The following is an 18,395-nucleotide window of genomic DNA, read 5'->3' on the forward strand; positions in this document are numbered from 1 at the left end:
AGGCGCGCGGTGGACGGTCTGAAAGGAACAGCGCGGATTTGGCTACGGTCTCGCGGCTCGGGAGCCCGGAATGGCCTCCTCACGAGCTTCGTCCACGGTACGGAACTCCGGATCGCAGTTCAGGCCTGCCTCTCCCAGAGAGGGCGGCATTTCCGTGGGAAGGGGCCGTTACCTTGCGGGTCAAGGCTGTGGAAGAGGAGGAAGGACCTGTGGTGCGGTGCTTAGCAGCCTTTTCCAGATTCCTAAACGCCTTCGTATGCTGCATCTCATTTTGCACCGCTTTCAGTAAGCCCTGAGCAGTGAACACTTTTCCTGACTGCTCCAAAACACGGTGCTTTGAAATCGGGATGTGACTTGACTTAAACTGTATGACTCGTACTTAGATGAGGCCTCCTAACTTCTAATAGGCTCTGAAAGTATTTGGAAGTAGTTGAAATGTGTATTCCACTAACATTGTTACTTGGTGTACCTAAAACCGCCCAGATTGTTGGTTGTTCTTGCTATTTGCCCAGTGGTGAGCAGTTATTTTCGTAAAATCGGAGATTGCATTTCCAGTACAATCAAGTAAACGGATTCCAAAACAAACCAGACACATCAGACAGAAATTGGTTAGTTGTATTTGTGTGCCAAACTTAACAGGAGCCTAAAACTCACACAGTCAGTTTCAACCTTGGCCTTTCGTTTTTGGAGGGAATAAAATGAAAGCTCAGCATTAGATTTAGTCTTTTAGAAAGCATGGTTTACTAGGATTAAGCCCTATTCTGGGTCTTTGTTTAACAGGCAACCAAAACCAAAGCACCTGATGATTTAGTCGCTCCTGTTGTGAAGAAACCACACATCTATTATGGAAGCTTGGAAGAGAAAGAGAGGGAACGACTGGCCAAAGGAGAGTCTGGGATTTTGGGAAAAGAAGGACTCAAAGCAGGCATTGAAGCAGGAAATATAAATATAACCTCTGGTAAGATGCAAATTGCAAATCTTCTTCTTTTTTTTTTTTTTTTTAATGGGACCTGGAATCTAACCCAGTGTGTTTGGCATGCTACCCAAGTGGTCCACCACCGAAACACACAGCCCCATCCTCTGGCTAGTCTCTTGCCTTTGAACTCTTACTCTTCTTGCCTCCTCCCAGATACTAGAATCAGGCGGACACTCACTCCCATGCACCACTGATGATTCAGTTTTCTGATGAACACCTTCCCAAACCACATAATGTTGTGGTTTATTAATATTTATTATTGATTTATCTTTTACTAAACCAGCTGTATAACCAAATCACCACGCAGAGACTAGGATTTAGTTAATTAACCTAGAGCACAATGCAGGGCAATAGTTACTCCATCCTAAACCTTCAAGCCCGCATAGTTTCCTAGCATTCAGATTTTACCCATTATACTTGCTTTTTTTAGTCATATCTTGGGTCCAGTTCATTCCTCCTCGTGGTTCCAAGTCCTGTCCTGCCGACCTCTACTCCTGCCCTGCTGACCTCCACTCCTGCCCTGCCCACTCACTTCCTTCTCCTCCCCTCCAGACCAGGATGTCCCACCCTATATTCCCCGTTGCACAGCAATGGCTGGTTGTTTTATTGACAACACAGAGAACAAATAGTGGCATGTTTACACAAACTTGAGACAGGTGATGCTTAGAATGCAATGTCTGGATTGAAACCAAATAATGGCATAAAGAAATCAGCATTTGAATTAACAAGGGTACATTCCACAAGAATATTATACCAACAACATAACATTAGGTTTATAGGGTCAAAACCTTCGATTGGTCTAGGGAGCTAGTTCAGGTGGTAAAAAGTTTGCTGTGCAACCATTAGGACCTGAGATTGATTGTAGAGGAATTTTAATTCAGACCATGGCTGCTCTGGCAAGAGATCACATCCAAAGACCTAGGTCTGTGTGATCTGGCTGGAATACAAACATAACTTTAATCCAGGAGACAGGTAATCTGAGTTCAAGGCCAGACTGTTACAGAGCAAGTTTCAGGTAAAGAAAAGCTTAGGTCCAGGCATGATGGTACACGCCTTTAATCCCAAACAATGAAGGTAAAGTTTGTAGAAGAAAGCACCCATGTTTGAAAGTGATGTCTAATTGGGTGGCAGAAATAGTGAAAGATCTGAAAAAATAGGATTCTCTTCTCATGGGAGGAGAAGAAAGAGAAGCTAGGGCAATGCTAGCAGAGGCAGTCTTACCTGGAGAGGTGGTTTTTTGTTTTTGTTTTGTTTTGTTTTTTGTTGTTTTTTTGGTCTGGTTGGTTTTTTTGTTTGTTTTAAGATGTATTTATTATATATACAGTGTTCTGTTGGCATGTATGCCTGCAGGCCAGAAGAGGGCACCAGATTTTGTTATAGATGGTTGTGAGCCACCATGTGTTTGCTGGGACTCAGGACCTTTGGAAGGACAGTCAGTGTTCTTAACCTCAGAGCCATTTCTCTACCCCTTACTGGAAGAGTTTTACAGAGAGAGAATGAGAGAACAAGCTAGACACAGGTGAAGACAGAGGAGCCAGATTAGAACAGATTGTTGGCATTAGTTTGAGGCCAAGCGAAGCAATTCAGAGGCCCAGAGGAAAGCCAGATTGAGTAAGTTAGCTGAAAGAGGTGTTTGAGCTGAGTTGAGCCAGCCAGCCCAGAGCTCAGTAAGAACAAGTAAAGGTGAGCTTATTAAGTTGTAAGTCTCAGAGACTGAAAACATTCTGGGCATAGGTTAGATTGTACAGAGGCTAGAAGCTTCCAGGACTAGGCCTAGGTTAGCAGAGACAGTAATCCTCTAAAACAACAATTGAAACAGCTGAATAAGTTACTTTACAGTGGATCCCCAGAAACTAAGTTTGGTTTTGTTTTTGTTTTTGTTTTTTTTTTTTAAACAAACTGACTATGGTACCTACTTGGAATCCCCAGTGTTGGGAAGACAGACTAACTTAACACATGCAGCCTACCTTTCTGCTCTGACTGTTGGGTCTATGACTTTGCCTACTTGGCCATCATCCAGTGAGGGTTTGCTTTGTTTTGTTGTTGTTTTTGTTTGTAACATTTTATGCAGTCCCTTGCAGGAAGTACTGGTAATCTCTGCAAATTTCTTCAGTGAATATTTGGGTTCATCAGTTGTATTTGTCTTTGGAAGATGTAACCTAGTTCTGGCATTGATGTGTAACTGTTTGTAATATTCTCACTTTTATTTTTCTAGTTTTTGTTTGTTTGTGCTTTTGTTTTTCTTTGGTTTAGAGACAGGGTTTCTCTGTGTAGCCATGGTTGTCCTAGAACTCACAGAAATTAGCCTGCCTCTACCTCTAGACTGCTGGGATTAAAGGTGTGTGCCACCACTGCCTGGCTAATTTAAGTAAGAAATTATGATTTTTTTTTTAACTTTTTTTTTTTTAGAAAGAAATAAAAAAGCTTCCAGTGCAGAAAGGGCTTTGTGTGCTTCTTACTGACCTTTCACACACTTTTCCCTACATACATATACTGTTCTTAACTGTCTCTAAACTTGTCTTTATTCCCATATACCTCCTTTTTTCATCCAGATGTGTGTGTTGTGGGTTTTAAAACTAGTCACTAAAGTATCCAAAAAGCCAGTGGTCACAGGAATCTTTTTCATGGCCATTTTTTCTTTCACTAGTTAATGTGTGTGAATGTTCTTATAGGGGTACTATTTTAGCACGTAGCTTTGGCAGTTTATAAGTAACATTTTTGTAGGCTTCCCAAATAAGAGATGTTCTAAACCATGTAAAGAGATAATGAAATAAATGGGAAAGGTGGCCCAGCTCTCCTGCTCTCAATTTAAAGCATCATTTGGCATTAGTTAATAAGCAGAAAATGATAAGCTATAAAATGTAAGATAAATTAGATGGAGTTCTTTTATATGCATACAACGTTTCAACTTATTAAAGACCAAAGCAGATTTGCATATTAATAAGATGGACATACTTGTTAATAGAGAATTAAATCTTGGCTGTTTTGTTTTTTTTTTTTTTTTTTTTAAGATTTGTTTATTTACTAAAATGTGTACAATGTTCTGTCTGCATGTACACCGGCACACCAGAAGAGGGCACCAGATCTCATTATAGGTGGTTGTGAGCCACCATGTGGTTGCTGAGAATTGAACTCAAGACTTCTGAAAGAGCGGACAGTGCTCTTAACCTCTGAGCCAGCTCTCCAGCCCCTTGGCTGACATTTTAATATTGTAAGGCATAGGACATTTAAAATGTTTTTCAGAGTACTTTGAATTATTATTATTATTTTTTTAAATCGGCAGCTCAGATTGTGAGTTTTTTTTTTGTTGTTGGCCCTTCTTTCCATCCTTTCTTTCTGACAAGGTCTGTCAGGCTGTGCTCAGTCTCACTGTGAAGCCAAGTATGACATTAATCTCCTGGACTTCGTGCCTTCTTCCATGTACTGAGATTACAGGTGTGCCCTGTACTCTGAGCTTCTTCCCATCTTTCTCTTCTGTTTTGGCCAAACAGCAATTTTAAATAATCGAATATTTAATACAGTATAATCCAAAGGTAAAATTATTTGATATTTGATGCTGAGGGCATTAAATCTTTTTTCCCCATAACAGAACCATTATGTCTCTCTAAGAGCAAAAACCTTGGTACAATAAGGACATTGCAGTTCATCACATGTAATGGTCTCTGAGCCACTCTGAGGCAGAATGCCTCACAGCTGACAGACAATAAGTGTATTTCAGAACTGCACCTGCTCAGAACCAAGGCTGCAGCAAAGATTCATGGTGTGGCCTAGCAGGCACTGCCAAAAGCAACGGCAATTTGTTTTGAATCTGATTTGTGATTATCAAGCACTGCACTTTCAAGAACCCTTCAGAATTACTGAATTCCTGTGGGCCCTATGCTTGCACACTCTGTGGCCTCTCTGCCCAGCTTAAGAAGCTAGGCTCAGGGCTGGAGAGATGGCTCAGTGGTTAAGAGCACTGTTTGTTCTTCCAAAGGACCGAGGTTCAAGTCCCAGCACCCACATGGCAACTCACAACTGTCTGTAACTCCAATTCAAGGGATCTGACACCTTTGCACTAATGCACATAAAACAAAATTAAATAAATTATTAAAAAAAAAAAAAGCAGAAGAAGAAGAAGCTAGGCTCCAGGACGCGCGGACTGCGTGGAAGTTATTCCTAATTGCTTCTTTCCCCCGTGTTGCCTGTTCTTTGCATAGGAGAAGTATTTGAAATTGAGGAGCACATCAGTGAGCGGCAGGCTGAAGTCTTGGCAGAGTTTGAAAGAAGAAAGCGAGCTCGGCAAATCAATGTTTCCACGGATGATTCGGAGGTCAAAGCTTCCCTCAGAACCTTGGGAGAACCTATTACACTTTTTGGAGAGGGCCCTGCTGAACGAAGAGAAAGGTATCCTTTATGAGAAGTTATATACTTTGTTTCTTTGTTTGTTTGTTAATTACAAGGTTCTAGTTTTATGGATTGTGAAGAAGGTGCCAACTTCCCATCAAACCTTTTCCTGCTCTGGTGTGAAGTTGTTTGTTTGATAGGCTAAGTGTTTTTTTTTGTTTTGTTTTGTTTTAAGATACATTTTAAACTCCACATGTGTCTTTGTGGGAGTGTGCACAGGTGAGTTCAGGTACCCTGGGAGCTGAGAAGAAGGAGTCAGAGCTCCTGGAGCTAGAGTTCCCGGCCATTGTGAGCTACCTGACATGGGTGCTGGGAACTGAACTTGGATCCTCTGGAAGAGCAGGAAACACTCTTTAACCTCTGAACCATCATTTCTGGCTCTGGCACACAAGGTTTTTGTTTGTTTCTCTCTCTTACCTCTGAGAGTTGTTTTATTTTGTTTGAGCATAAGTGCCACTTGGTCATAGAAGCCTTTCTCCTATGGAGTAAGCCTCTCGTTATTTTGTGTCAACACCTTTTTAAAGGATACATTTTAAATGTGTGCATGTGTATGTGTGTGTAGAACATGTATGTGCCTCCACACAGTTACGGGGACCATAGAACAACTTAACTTGTGAGAGTTGGTTCTCTCTCACCGTGTGTCCCAAGGATCTATAGATCTCAAGTCAGCAGGTTTGAGCCATGTCACCAAGCCTGACTCGGGCTATATTTACTGTTTCTCTCTTTCACCTGCCAGGTCTATTGTACTTCATTATTATGTTCCTTAGGTGAATGCCTTAGCTTGAGTCCACCATTGTGGCTTAGGATTGCTGGAACAGTAAAGTCTGGTGTTGTACTTCATTTTTCCTCTCCTGCCTATTGTCATATCATTATTATTGCAAGCCCTTCTTTATAGAGTAAATAGTTCTGGTAACTGGGCCCGACTTGAATCTAGCCCTCCTTCTTTAGTCCATATTCCAGCTCTGCTGAGCCATTTGGAGGGCCTAAGTTCAATCTGTTTTCCCTTACAGTTGAACCCTCCTGCCTCAACTGTTATTTTTCTGTTGTCAATACCTTTTCTGTGAACCCTTCTCTGAGATCTGTCCCACACTCCTGGAAAAGCCTTTTGCTCCATACTTCTTTTACAATCCTGTCACATTCTCTCACCACTGTCTAATTTTGGTGTAATATACTGCTTTCTTTATGGATTCCCTTCAGAAATAGCCTTTAGTTTAGTTTTGTAGTTGTAGTTTTGAAACAGAGTCCTTGACTGTCCTGAAGCTTACCACCATACCTAGCTTGTAATTTTTATTTTATTGAAATGGGATCTCTGTGTATTACCCTGACAGGCCTGGAACTTACTTTGTAGACCAGACTGGCCTTGAACTCAGAGAGATCCACCTGCTTCTGCCTCCAGGCACTGGGATTCAAGGAATGTGCCATCAAGCCTACTTCCTTTGGAACTATTCTTAGTCATTAAATATCCTTAGCCCTTGAATCAGTGCTCTGCACATCATGGCATGAAGTGGATTCCAGCTGTCTTTAGAGCCTAAGGGGCAAGAGTGTATAGGGCAGCAATTACTCTATTCCATGTAGAGTAATTGCTCATAGCTGTTTTAGGGAGCCTTCAAATAAAGACTGTGAAAAAGTTCAGCATGCACACTTGAGTCCAAGAAGACTGGAGGAGTCTGCGAGGTGAAAGAGTAAAGGGTGCTTGTTTTTCCTGCTTTCTTCTCTGTAGTCATCTGATGCCCAAAAATATTGGCTGGGAAAATGCCAGAAGTGATGTGCTGAAATCTCATTCCATCCAGCCCTGCCCCTTTGTCTGCTATGTCCTTGCTGCCTTCCCATTAGTGTGAAGTAGAATAAGATATTTTAAGAGTGAGAAGGAAAACAGACCTTGTTTGTAAACATGTTTACATAATAATTGTAAATATGTTTTGTTGTTAACAAATCTTTTACCTTGCCTAATTTATGAATTAAACTTTTTCAGAAAAATGTGTGAGTTGAGAAACAAACACGGTATGGGTGCCATTGCTCCCTGTAGTTGTAAGCTTTCAGAGATCTTGATGTGTCTTTCCAAGTGGTAATGGGCCTACTGGAGCTTTTAACAAGCTTGTTTTGTCTGTGTTGATTTGTTACAGGTTAAGAAATATCCTCTCAGTGGTTGGGACTGATGCCTTGAAAAAGACGAAGAGAGATGATGAGAGATCTAAGAAGTCAAAAGAGGAGGTAAAACGTGGAGAAATCCAAGACTAGTTCCTTCCAGTGCTTTGCTTTGCTGGCGTGAAAAGAAGAGTCTACAGGCTCTGTCACTTAGGACCAGTTGATGGCAATAATTAGTAATTCTTATATGACTTGGGATGGTCCTCTTAAGTTCTCCATTCAGGAAGGAACTGTGGCATTCTTGGTGTGACTCATTAACAACATTTTGGGGAGATGGCTCAGTGGATAAGAGCACTGGCTGCTTTTCCAGAGGTTCTGAGTTCAATTCCCAGCACATAGTGGCTCACAACCAACCATCTATACTAGAATCTGATGCCCTCTTCTGTTATGGAGGTATACATACAGGTAGAGCATGCACACCTGAAATAAAGAAATAAAATTAAAAAAGAAGAAGAAACCAGAAAATAATTAGGAGGCTGGAGAGCTTGCTCCGCCCTAAGAGTACACACTGCTCTTCAAGAAGAGCCAAGTTCAGTTCCAGCAGCTGAGCAAATCTAGGGCTGTCCTCAGGCCTCCATGGCACCTGCATTCATGTGCGCATCCCCCCACATAGTCGTATAACACATAGTTAAATAACTTATGAAAGAAAACAAAAGGTAGTTAATAGAAACCCGTGTGCCTGCTTTGCTCTGTACTGAGCCAGTCCTTTCTTTGAGCAGTTACAGTTGAGAACAGCTGTTGGAAGAGCAGGCATGTTTCAGACCTAACATTTCTTCTGTTTCCTTTTCAGTATCAGCAAACGTGGTACCATGAAGGGCCAAATAGCCTGAAGGTGGCCAGACTGTGGATTGCTAATTATTCACTCCCAAGGTAAGCAGAAAGAATTCTGCCATCTCAGCCACCAAGGGAAGGCTCTGTGATGGTGACATTTGTTTCATAGGATTGAGAAAGTGCGAGTGTGCAGATTCTTGTAGATAGTTCCTTTAGTGATGATGTTTATGGGTCACAGGGCAATGAAACGCTTGGAGGAGGCCCGTCTCCATAAGGAGATTCCCGAGACAACCAGAACCTCCCAGATGCAGGAGCTGCATAAGTCTCTCCGGGTAAGATGTTCTTTGCTCTTCAGTCTCTTACATTCTTAATGTCTGTTTTGCCCCACCCACAGGAAGGTAAAGGCCTGTGATGTGGGAGGCACCTTCAGCTGTAGTGACAAGATCATTGTGCTCACAGAGGCCAGTGCTTCTGCCTTTGACTACTTCCCTTTGCTTTTTCTCTATGGCTTTTGTTTGGGTTTGGCTTACATAAAAGCTAATGAGACTGTGGTAAGCAAGTGGCATTCCAGATAAGCCTTGATTCCATTCTTTCATCAACATTAGTGTCTTCTATCAAGAGCGGGCGTAAAACAAGTCTTGGGGTGGGTTGAGCTGAAAGGTGGTTACCACCTCCTTCTCTCCCATCCTCCTACCCCCTTTTTTTCCCCCAAAGTCAAAAAGCCAAAGAACTCTTAGATTGACCTTTAATAAATGATCACCTTTTTTTGTTTCTGTTTTCCTTTTAGTCTTTGAATAATTTCTGCAGTCAGATTGGAGATGATCGGCCAATCTCTTACTGTCACTTTAGTCCCAACTCCAAAATGCTAGCCACGGCTTGTTGGTAAGTTTCATTTTACAATAGCAATTTCCTAAGCGGGGCATTAGTTCAGGAAGGAAAAATACCTTTGTCTCAGATGTTTCCCTCTTCATTCGCCTCTCACAAGCAGGTGCACAGCTCTGCCTGCTTATCTCCTGCTAACCAGTCATGGTCCCCAGAGGTCCATGACACATCTATTAGGTTCTTCCACTGGTGTCTGGAGTAGTTCACATGGGAACTTTATAGACCAAGTAGTTTTCATGCCTAAGTCAGCTTTTCTTTCTTAGTTCTATGGTCTCGGTGAGGTAGGCAGTCTTTGGAAGGTTTGGGGCACTTATCTGTACCATTGGTAAAGTAGCTAACATTTGTCAACCATTTGGCAAGAGCCTGGTAAATGTTAATTAATCTTATCTTTGTCTTGCACAGATTACCACATACACAAGAAACTCAAAATGTGTGATCACTTTGGTTTTAGGGTGCCTGGTGTGTGTGGCTTTGTGTGTGTGTGTGGTGTGTATGTATATGTACATATGGGCGCAGTTGAAAATGTGTGTGCATGTGGCGGCTAGAGGCCGGTGTTGGATGCCATCTTTCTTTCCGATTGCTCTTCCCGATTTGTGAAACAGGGTCTCTTACTGAACCTGAAGTTAATCAGTTCTCTTAACTGCCTGGCCCATGAACCCCAGGGATCTGTCTGTTGTCCCTGTTATGGACATGTATATCCAACTTTTACATGGGTTCTGGGAATCTGGGCTTAAATTCTCATGTTTGCAGAGCAAGCACTTTATTGAGTATGTAAACCATTTCCTGAGCCCCATTTTATTTTACTTTTGCCTTTTTTTCTGGATCAAGGCTGTTTAATGAAAGAGAAAACAGCATTGACCACAGAGAAATTACTTCAGAAGGCAGAAAATGAAGCTGTGCTTCATGAGAAAGCTAAAGGCTAAAGTATTTGGTAGATGGGAAAATGCTGCTCAGATTTCAGGTCCTGTCATTAATGATCCAGTTTAATTTGTTCTCCCTTCCCTTGCAAGTTGACCTGGGCATTAAGAGTAGCAGCTTGTATTCCGTGATAGTCTAGAAGAGGACTGAGAGCTGTTGTAGCTCTTTCTTCAACAAGCCATGACTTTTTCTCATGGCCACTGTTAAGTGTATAGGGGCAAGACAGCATTGTCCTTTAGTAATGTACGAAGATGCCTTTCCCTTCCCAGACCAGCCCTGGCTGAGTTGCTTTCCTTTGTGCTTGATAGGAGTGGACTCTGCAAGCTCTGGTCTGTCCCCGACTGCAGTCTCCTTCATACTCTCCGAGGTGAGTTACAATCTTGTCGGGGAGTTATTGTTCTTTTCCCAGCAAACCGTTGAGCAGCAGAGCTCCGGTTGACACTCAGAGACCACACACAGCCTTGCCTCTGCTTATGTGGACGTGCTCATGGACTCTACATACATACGTAAGTGCTGTCAGAGACCGGATGAAAGTGTCTGCTCTCCTGGAGCTGGACTTAAAGGCAGTTGTGAGCCACCTAATATGGGTTGTGAGAACCAAACTCAGGTCTCTGCAAAAGCAGTAGACCCTTTAACTGATGAGCCATCTTTCTAGCTCGTGCATTTTTACTTGAGTGGATGTGTGGTCTTATATCTCCACAACACCAGAATATCAAGACTTCACATTCGTGCTGTGCCGTCTGTCCTCCTCTCCAGCCACACTCTGGCCTCTACAGCATCTAAAGTAAAAGACACAAAGCTTTTGTGGTTTACACTTTTGATTTGGCTTAGTCTTTTGAGAATGAAGTCTTGCTCTTTTCCAGGCTTGCCTCCAATTCAGTGTCTTCCTGCCTCAGCCTCCTGAGTGCTGGGTATAGTGCACTAGGCCAGTTTCTGCCCCTTTTCTCTCCTAAATTTTACATATATATATATTGTTTAAAACAATTCTTTTGGAGGCTGGAGAGATAGGTCAGTAGCTAAAAACATGTGCTGCTCTTAGAGACAACCTGAGTTGAGTTTAGCACCACATCAGGTAGCTCACAGCTGTCTGTAATTCTGGCTCCAGGGGGTCCTGTGACCTTCATAGGCACCTGACTCCTGTGCACGTGCTCACACAAATACACAGAATTTAAAAAGAAATCTTAAAAAATACATAAATAGCTGGCGATGGTGGCACACACCTTTAATTCCAACACTCAGGCAATGATGGGTAGATCGTTATAAATTCCAGGTCAACACGGTCTTCATAGCAAGTTCAGGTCACCCAAGACTACAGAATCTCTTTTTTTAGTAGTTGAATAGTCACTTCAATACTGTCTGTTCACATTCCCTAAAAGGTACTTTCCAGATTGTTTACAGTAGTCTCTGTTTGCCTATAGGTTACAAACAGGTAAGAGCCCTTTAATTTTGTTCGCCTATATTTCTTTAGGTCATAACACAAATGTGGGAGCAATTGTATTCCATCCCAAATCCACTGTCTCATTGGACCAAAAAGATGTCAACTTGGCCTCTTGTGCAGCTGATGGTTCTGTGAAGCTTTGGAGTCTTGACAGGTGACTATTGCCATTTTGCAGTTAATACTGCCATCCCTAAAGCTGATAGGCAGTTGGCTGGCTCTTCAGGCTTAAAAATGTGGCGTTTAACATCAGACATGCTCCACGAGTCTAGGGAACTCAGTGAAAGTAGATGTCCTTCTTAGATCTTTTTTTCTCCAAAGAAGGTGTGCTAGGGTTTTTTTCTTTTCCTTGCTGACTTAGAGCCTCAGTTCTTGCCTTTAGCCTAATAGTAGCCGATTCCCAGCTGCCTTTATTCTAAAACAATCCAGTTTAACTTACATGGTAGGTTAGCATTAGAGAAATGCATTGTTTTGTAGATAGACTAAAGATGATCATCTTGGTGGCCTCTTGGGTCTTAGCACACAGCCACAGAAGAGAGGGAAGTGAGGTTCTGTGTGGCAGTCCAGGCCACTGGTGTCATCTCTGCCTGGGATGTATTTCCTAACTATCTCGCATTTTACTTCTTTGTGCAGGTGTTAGTACTAGTCCGATCAAAATTTTGGAAGTATATGGTGATCTAAAAGACATTTGAATGCTCGTTTTCCTTTCCTAGAGAAAGCATAGGAAGGTTTTCATTCCAGATTTTTCCAAAAGCACTAATTAGCATCCGCAGTCTTTGCCAGATAGGGTCTCAGCTACTAGCACAGCAAGTTTTAATTGGCTTTTGTAATACTTAGCAATGCTTATCCCCATAGGACATGGGTTGGGTCTGTGTGTGCTCACTGACAGTGTTCCCTTCTAATTGCCCTCTTTAGGCTCATGTTTATTTCCTCTCTGGTGTTTCAGTCTTTCTGTTGTTGCTAGGTAACAGAAATTAATGGCAGTCCAGAGGACTCTGAGTCACTCTAGCCTAGGATTCTTTTTTCCATTTAGGTCTTTGAACAGGCTAAGAAAGATTTTCTGGAACCCACTTGGACTGATTTCTGTATCTATACCTCTACCAAAGTATATTCTTTTTTGAATCCTCTGTTTTGATACAGTGAAACTATTTTGCTCATCAGTCTTAAGAACTTCTCTCTTGGGGCTGGAAAGTTGGCTCAGAGGTTAAGAGCACTGGCTGCTCTTACAGAGGTCCTGAGTTCAATTCCCAGCAACCACATGGTGGCTCACAACTATCTATAATGAGATCTGATGCCCTCTTGTGCACATAGGCATGCATACAGACAGAACATTTATACATAATAAATAAATGAATCTTTAAAAAAAAAAAAAAGAAAAGAACTTCCCTTACTCTTAGATGGAGAATTTGTAGACACACCAAATTGAGGTAGTGGTCACTTTGCCCAGTGGTCACAGAAATAAACCTCCCTTTTACAAAACTGTAGCAAGTAGCTTAAACTATTGCTCTCCCTTCACACAAAAAGTTACTAGTTAGCATGAAGCCTTGTGCAGAGTGCTGTCAGCTGCCTGAGCTGCTTGTGTAGTGAGTACATGGTCACTCAAACTACAGAGTGGGTATGTCTACAGCAGCAAGTAAACTCAGTGGGCGTCTGCGTGGCTGTCAGGATGTTTTAATCCCTGTATGTGTTCGGTTCCCTTCAGCGATGAACCAGTGGCAGATATTGAAGGCCATACAGTGCGAGTGGCTCGGGTAATGTGGCATCCTTCAGGGCGTTTCCTGGGCACAACCTGGTAAGTCAGTCATCTGATACTGTCCAGTTTTTACAAGCCTTTTGGTCTGGTAATCCTTTTCAGTTATCTGCCAAGTAAATTTTTAGGCAGGAGGATCTCTGTGAGTTCAGGACAGCCAAGGCTACACAGAGAAACCCAGTCTTGAAAAACAAACAAATCATTGAATAAAATTTCTCTGTGCCAAAATGTTGGCTTCTTTTTCTTATTGTGTAAGTTTAGTGAGGCTTAGTTCTACTAAAATCTTTTTCCTTCAGGTTTAAGCAACATACAATGGAATGGGATTGTTTTATAGTACAATGAGATTGTTTTGTTGTACAATTCAACCTTGACAAGTATATACTGCTTGTGACCCACACCCTGATCAGAATAGATGTTTCTGCCACCCAACAAAGTTCTCTCCCAGTACTTCGTAATCTCCCCTTCCAAGTAACCTCTGACTTGATTTCTGTTCATTCTGCCTATTTGTACCCGTTCACGTTGTTAAGCTGAGCTGTAGTCTGTTGTGTCTATCCCCCAGTTTATGCATTCTTCTGTTGATGAACACATGGGCATGTTTCTAGGTTGTGGCTAGTCAAGAGAAAAATACTCTAAATATCCTTTTTTATGTAAATGGGTGTTTTGCCAACATGCATGTCTGTGTTCCTCATGTGCCTTGTGCCCACAGAGGCCAAAAAAGGGCATCAGACCCCCTAGAATTCGAGTTACATATGGTTGTGAGCTGCCAGGGTGCTGGGAATCAGACTTGATCCTCTGGAAGAAAATCCCGTACTCTTAACCTCTGAGCCATCTCTTCAGCTAAGAATAGTCTCTTTGAAGCTTTTTGTAGATACATGTTTTTTATTTTCCTTTTACTTGGGTAAATGCCTAGGAGTACAGTTACTAGTTCATAGAATAGATGTATGTTTAGCTTTTTTAAAACATTCAGGCAAGCTGGGTTCAGTGCCACGTGCTTACATAAATGCCATCATTCAGCAGGAAGATCTCTAGTTTGAGGCCAGCCTGGGCTTCATAGTGGAACCCTGTTCCCTAGAATAAAATATATATATATACATATATATATATACATATATATATATGTATGTATATATATAAAATTAAATATATATTTATGTATAAATAAAATATATAATATAAAATATATATATTTAATCTTATAAACAGGTAGGTTCTGCCTGCTTTGTTTGGTGGCTTTGTCCGTGTTTGCTGCTGTCAGTGTCTCTGTTCTGCCCACTGTGGCTAGAACATGGTAACACCTTACATTAGTGTTGCTGCCCTGCTGACTGTTGCTGTTGAATGGTCTTACCACATGCTTACACAGCTTGTGCATATCTTCTTTGGTTTAAGATGTCTGTTAAAATTGCTTTAGCACCCTTAGTAAAAACGTTCTGATTATATATATTTGGGTCTGTTTCTGTATCTGCTCTGTTTGTCTATTTGTTCATCTGGATTTTTTTTTTTAATGTCAACATCCTATTGAGACTCCAGTAAACATATGCTTGATGAATGATGCTTGATGAATGAAGGGGGAAATAAGGAGCATAAGCTGAACTATGGTCACTTAGAGTACCTTATCATAGTAGCCACTGGATCAGTCTGCTGCTCGATTGTTGGCATAATTTTATTGCATTTATTTTAAGTTATGACCGCTCGTGGCGCTTATGGGATTTAGAGGCTCAAGAGGAGATCCTACATCAGGAAGGCCACAGCATGGGTGTGTATGACATTGCCTTCCATCAAGATGGCTCTTTGGCTGGCACTGGGTAAGACTTCCTCTACAAAGTAAGGGGCGGGCAGCTCAGTAGTCTCACCTCTTAGGCATCCCTGCTTTCATGTCAAATTGGATTTGGTATACTCACATATTTGTTGTTTCATCAGGGGACTGGATGCATTTGGTCGAGTTTGGGACCTACGCACAGGACGTTGCATTATGTTTCTAGAAGGCCACCTGAAGGAAATCTATGGGATAAATTTCTCCCCCAATGGGTAAGGCACACTCTGAACGGGAAGGGTCCTAGTCAGCCAGTACTGTTTCTGACTGTGACACTTGTGACCCACAGCTACCACATTGCAACTGGCAGTGGCGACAACACCTGCAAGGTGTGGGACCTTCGACAGCGGCGCTGTGTCTACACCATCCCCGCCCACCAGAACTTAGTGACTGGTGTCAAGTTTGAGCGTAAGCTTTTCGCTAGTTTTGGCCTTAAAACCAGACACCCTTTGCTTCATGGAGTACATGCTAGCTGTTAGACTAAATTAGACATGGAACCTATGTTAAAAAAAGCAAGGTTCAGTTTCCTTCCCTCTGCCATACCTGTAGACAAAGCTGTGCCAATGCATGCTTCTTGAGGCAGAGAGTTGTATGAAGGCAGTTTCAGTTTGTCCTTCATGCATGATCAGGCACTAGATGCTTGCTGTTACTGAACAGATTGTCTATCAGGGAAAGAGGCACACTGCCGTCATACCATTACTTGGTTGTCTTCGGTCTGCTCATGACTGCCCCTTATCTTGGAAGCCCTCTGGAAACGTAGAATCCATGTGTTCTTTCAAAATAGTGTGTTCTGGCAGATGTTTGTGGTTTCTTTCTTAAGCTCTTTCTCAATACTTGAATTCTCTATGTTTGCTTTGTACCCTGCAGCTATCCATGGAGACTTCCTGCTCACAGGTGCCTATGACAACACAGCCAAGATATGGACCCACCCAGGCTGGTCCCCACTGAAGACTTTGGCTGGTCATGAGGGCAAAGTGATGGGCCTAGACATTTCTTCAGATGGGCAACTCATAGCCACTTGCTCATATGACAGGACCTTCAAGCTCTGGATGGCAGAGTAGGCCAGACCATGGGAGGACTTGGACCTTGTGTTCTCACTGAGGAGCCATTTTTCTCAAAGGAAAAGAACTGTGTTGTGTTCTATCATGTTTTCTGCCAAATACCATGTATAGGATTGGATTTTCACATCAGCCCCACTTCTGAGTAACCCAGTCTCTAGGTGATGGCAAACCTTTCATGGTTAGAACGCAATTCTCGTCTCAGGTTCTGCCGAAAACTGTGTAGACATTATTTAGACTCAACACTTTTGAATGCCCTTCCGCTTCCCTTAGCACTCAGGATTGTGACTGTTCTTTCATTTTTATTTTTTTCTTATTTGACATTTTGAGACAGGGTCTGCTTATGTAGCCCTGACTGTCCTGGAACTTGGTGTATATGTCAGGAAGTCTCACATCGTCAGTGATCCTCCTGCCTCTGCCTTTCAAGTGATGGCGTTACAGAAGTGTGTTGCTGTGCCTGGCAGTTGCATTTTTAATGTTTGAACTTGGGTCTTTATAACATGATGTGTGCTCTGGACTACATGTGATCCAGCAAGCAAGATAGCTGGACTGTATCTGAAATGTCCCCAGTTATAAGGCCTTGTCACTGGCATTGGTGAGCAGTACCTGATGGCAAGCTCCTCTCCTGCCCAAGAGACGAGCGGTAGACTGTGGCTCAGCAGTGAAGATTTCCCTCTTGGCATGGCACCCACAGAGGATGCTAACTTCATCGGGGAACTCAGAACTGAGCACTTGGCCTTCTTAGGGAGCACCTCTGAAGTTCGGCATCCTTCCTGGTAGAGCAAAACATTGTATCCAGATTCAAAGGAGTTTTTAGAAAACAAACCTGATGTCTGTGTTGTACAGCCTCCTTCCTGTTGGTTATTTAAAGGGTGTACTCTATGTATTAAAGGATGCTTCATGTCAAAGTAACTGGAAAAAATCCTAATTTATGTTTGGGTGTTCCCAAACATAAACTTTTTTTTTTTTTTTTTAATATACTTCCTGAGAGTAAAATCCTGCCATGAAAACTAGCTTTCAAAGGATTGTTTCTAGTTCAGCATTTTATGAACCTGACCATTACTCCAAAGAGCCTCCCTTTAGTTTTGAGATCTAATGTCATTCTCTGCATGAATTGTTCTAATCTCTGTCACTCTATCCACAGATGTGTATAGTTTTTGTTGGTTTGTTTTTGGTTTTTTTGAGGAAGGGTTTTTGTTTTTTGAAATGGGATCTTGCTATGTTGCTCAGATTGGCCTCAGGCTCGTAATCCTCCTGCCTCTGCATCTTGGCTTCTGTAGCTTGCACATCTAGGCAGTAGCAGTTTTTTTTTTAATGGATTTGTTGGGCTAAGAGACCGGGCTACCAGAGGTGTGTCTGGGCTCCACAATTCTTCCTCATCAGTCATGTGAATATCTTCACCTGCGCACTACAGGTATCCATCCTCGAAACTCCAAAATTGCACAGTAAATCCACACAAAACAGTAATTTCAAACTCAGTTCTGTATAGAGTAAAACTAGCATGAACTGGAAGCATCTAGTATTCAGATTTTAAACTCTGCCAGCTTCCTGTTCTTCCCTGCCTGTCTACAGGTTATAAATAGGTGGTATATACTAAAACATGCATTTTTGTTGGTGGTGGTTTAGGTTTGGTTTTTGGATTTTTGAGATGGTTTCACTGTGTGTGTTGGTCATCCTGGAACTCTGTAGACCAGGCTAGCCTCAAACTCACAGGGATAACATGATCAGGCACTAGGTGCTTGATGTTACTGAACAGGTTGTCCATCAGGGAAAAAGGCACACAGCCTTCATACCACAATAAGTACCGTTGTCTTGACTTCTTGTGGTGTCTGTAAAATGATGGCACTGCTGTAGTGCCCTGTAGCCAGGCTCTAGCGCACCAACAGGTTTTGGTTTCTAGAAGTCGCTTAGTAGGGACTTAACAATTTTTGTTTGATTCAAGAGAGTTTTTGAGTTGGAAACGTTCCAAGTAAGCCATTTCTTCTGCCATTGTAAGAAAATGGTTAGTGGCTTCCAAATGACAGAGCCACTATTACTTAACCCTCCCTAGCTGGTGCTCAGGCATGTTAAGACAGCTCATTCTTTAAGATTGCTGCAGTGAGACCATGTAAGCCCATGTGAAGTGATTTCACAGTGTTTTATGGAGAATGTGGGCCACACTGACAAGGACAGCACATGTGGCTGATGTTTTCCATCTTTCTGCCTGTAGATCCCATGGACAATCATTCCTCTCTGAGGTCATGAAAAATGGAATATGCCCACTC

At 42.2% G+C, this 18,395-nt stretch overlaps 1 protein-coding gene across 1 annotated transcript; it reads left to right on the top strand.

The window, feature by feature from the left end:
- The first annotated feature begins 9 nt into the window (after nucleotides 1–9).
- On the top strand, nucleotides 10–17,043 carry Prpf4 (pre-mRNA processing factor 4). Its single transcript, XM_055611632.1, has 14 exons — nucleotides 10–97; nucleotides 781–958; nucleotides 5,176–5,362; nucleotides 7,486–7,573; nucleotides 8,298–8,377; nucleotides 8,517–8,610; nucleotides 9,066–9,160; nucleotides 10,387–10,445; nucleotides 11,547–11,670; nucleotides 13,216–13,305; nucleotides 14,943–15,065; nucleotides 15,181–15,288; nucleotides 15,363–15,481; nucleotides 15,941–17,043. Exons 1-14 carry the CDS (start codon nucleotides 71–73, stop codon nucleotides 16,132–16,134), a joined length of 1,566 nt encoding a protein of 521 aa, XP_055467607.1. The 5' UTR covers nucleotides 10–70; the 3' UTR covers nucleotides 16,135–17,043.
- Nucleotides 17,044–18,395: the final 1,352 nt, after the last annotated feature.

This window comes from Psammomys obesus, unplaced genomic scaffold (assembly GCF_907164565.1).
Source record: "Psammomys obesus unplaced genomic scaffold, mPsaObe1.curated_primary_1811, whole genome shotgun sequence".
Taxonomy (NCBI): domain Eukaryota; kingdom Metazoa; phylum Chordata; class Mammalia; order Rodentia; family Muridae; genus Psammomys; species Psammomys obesus.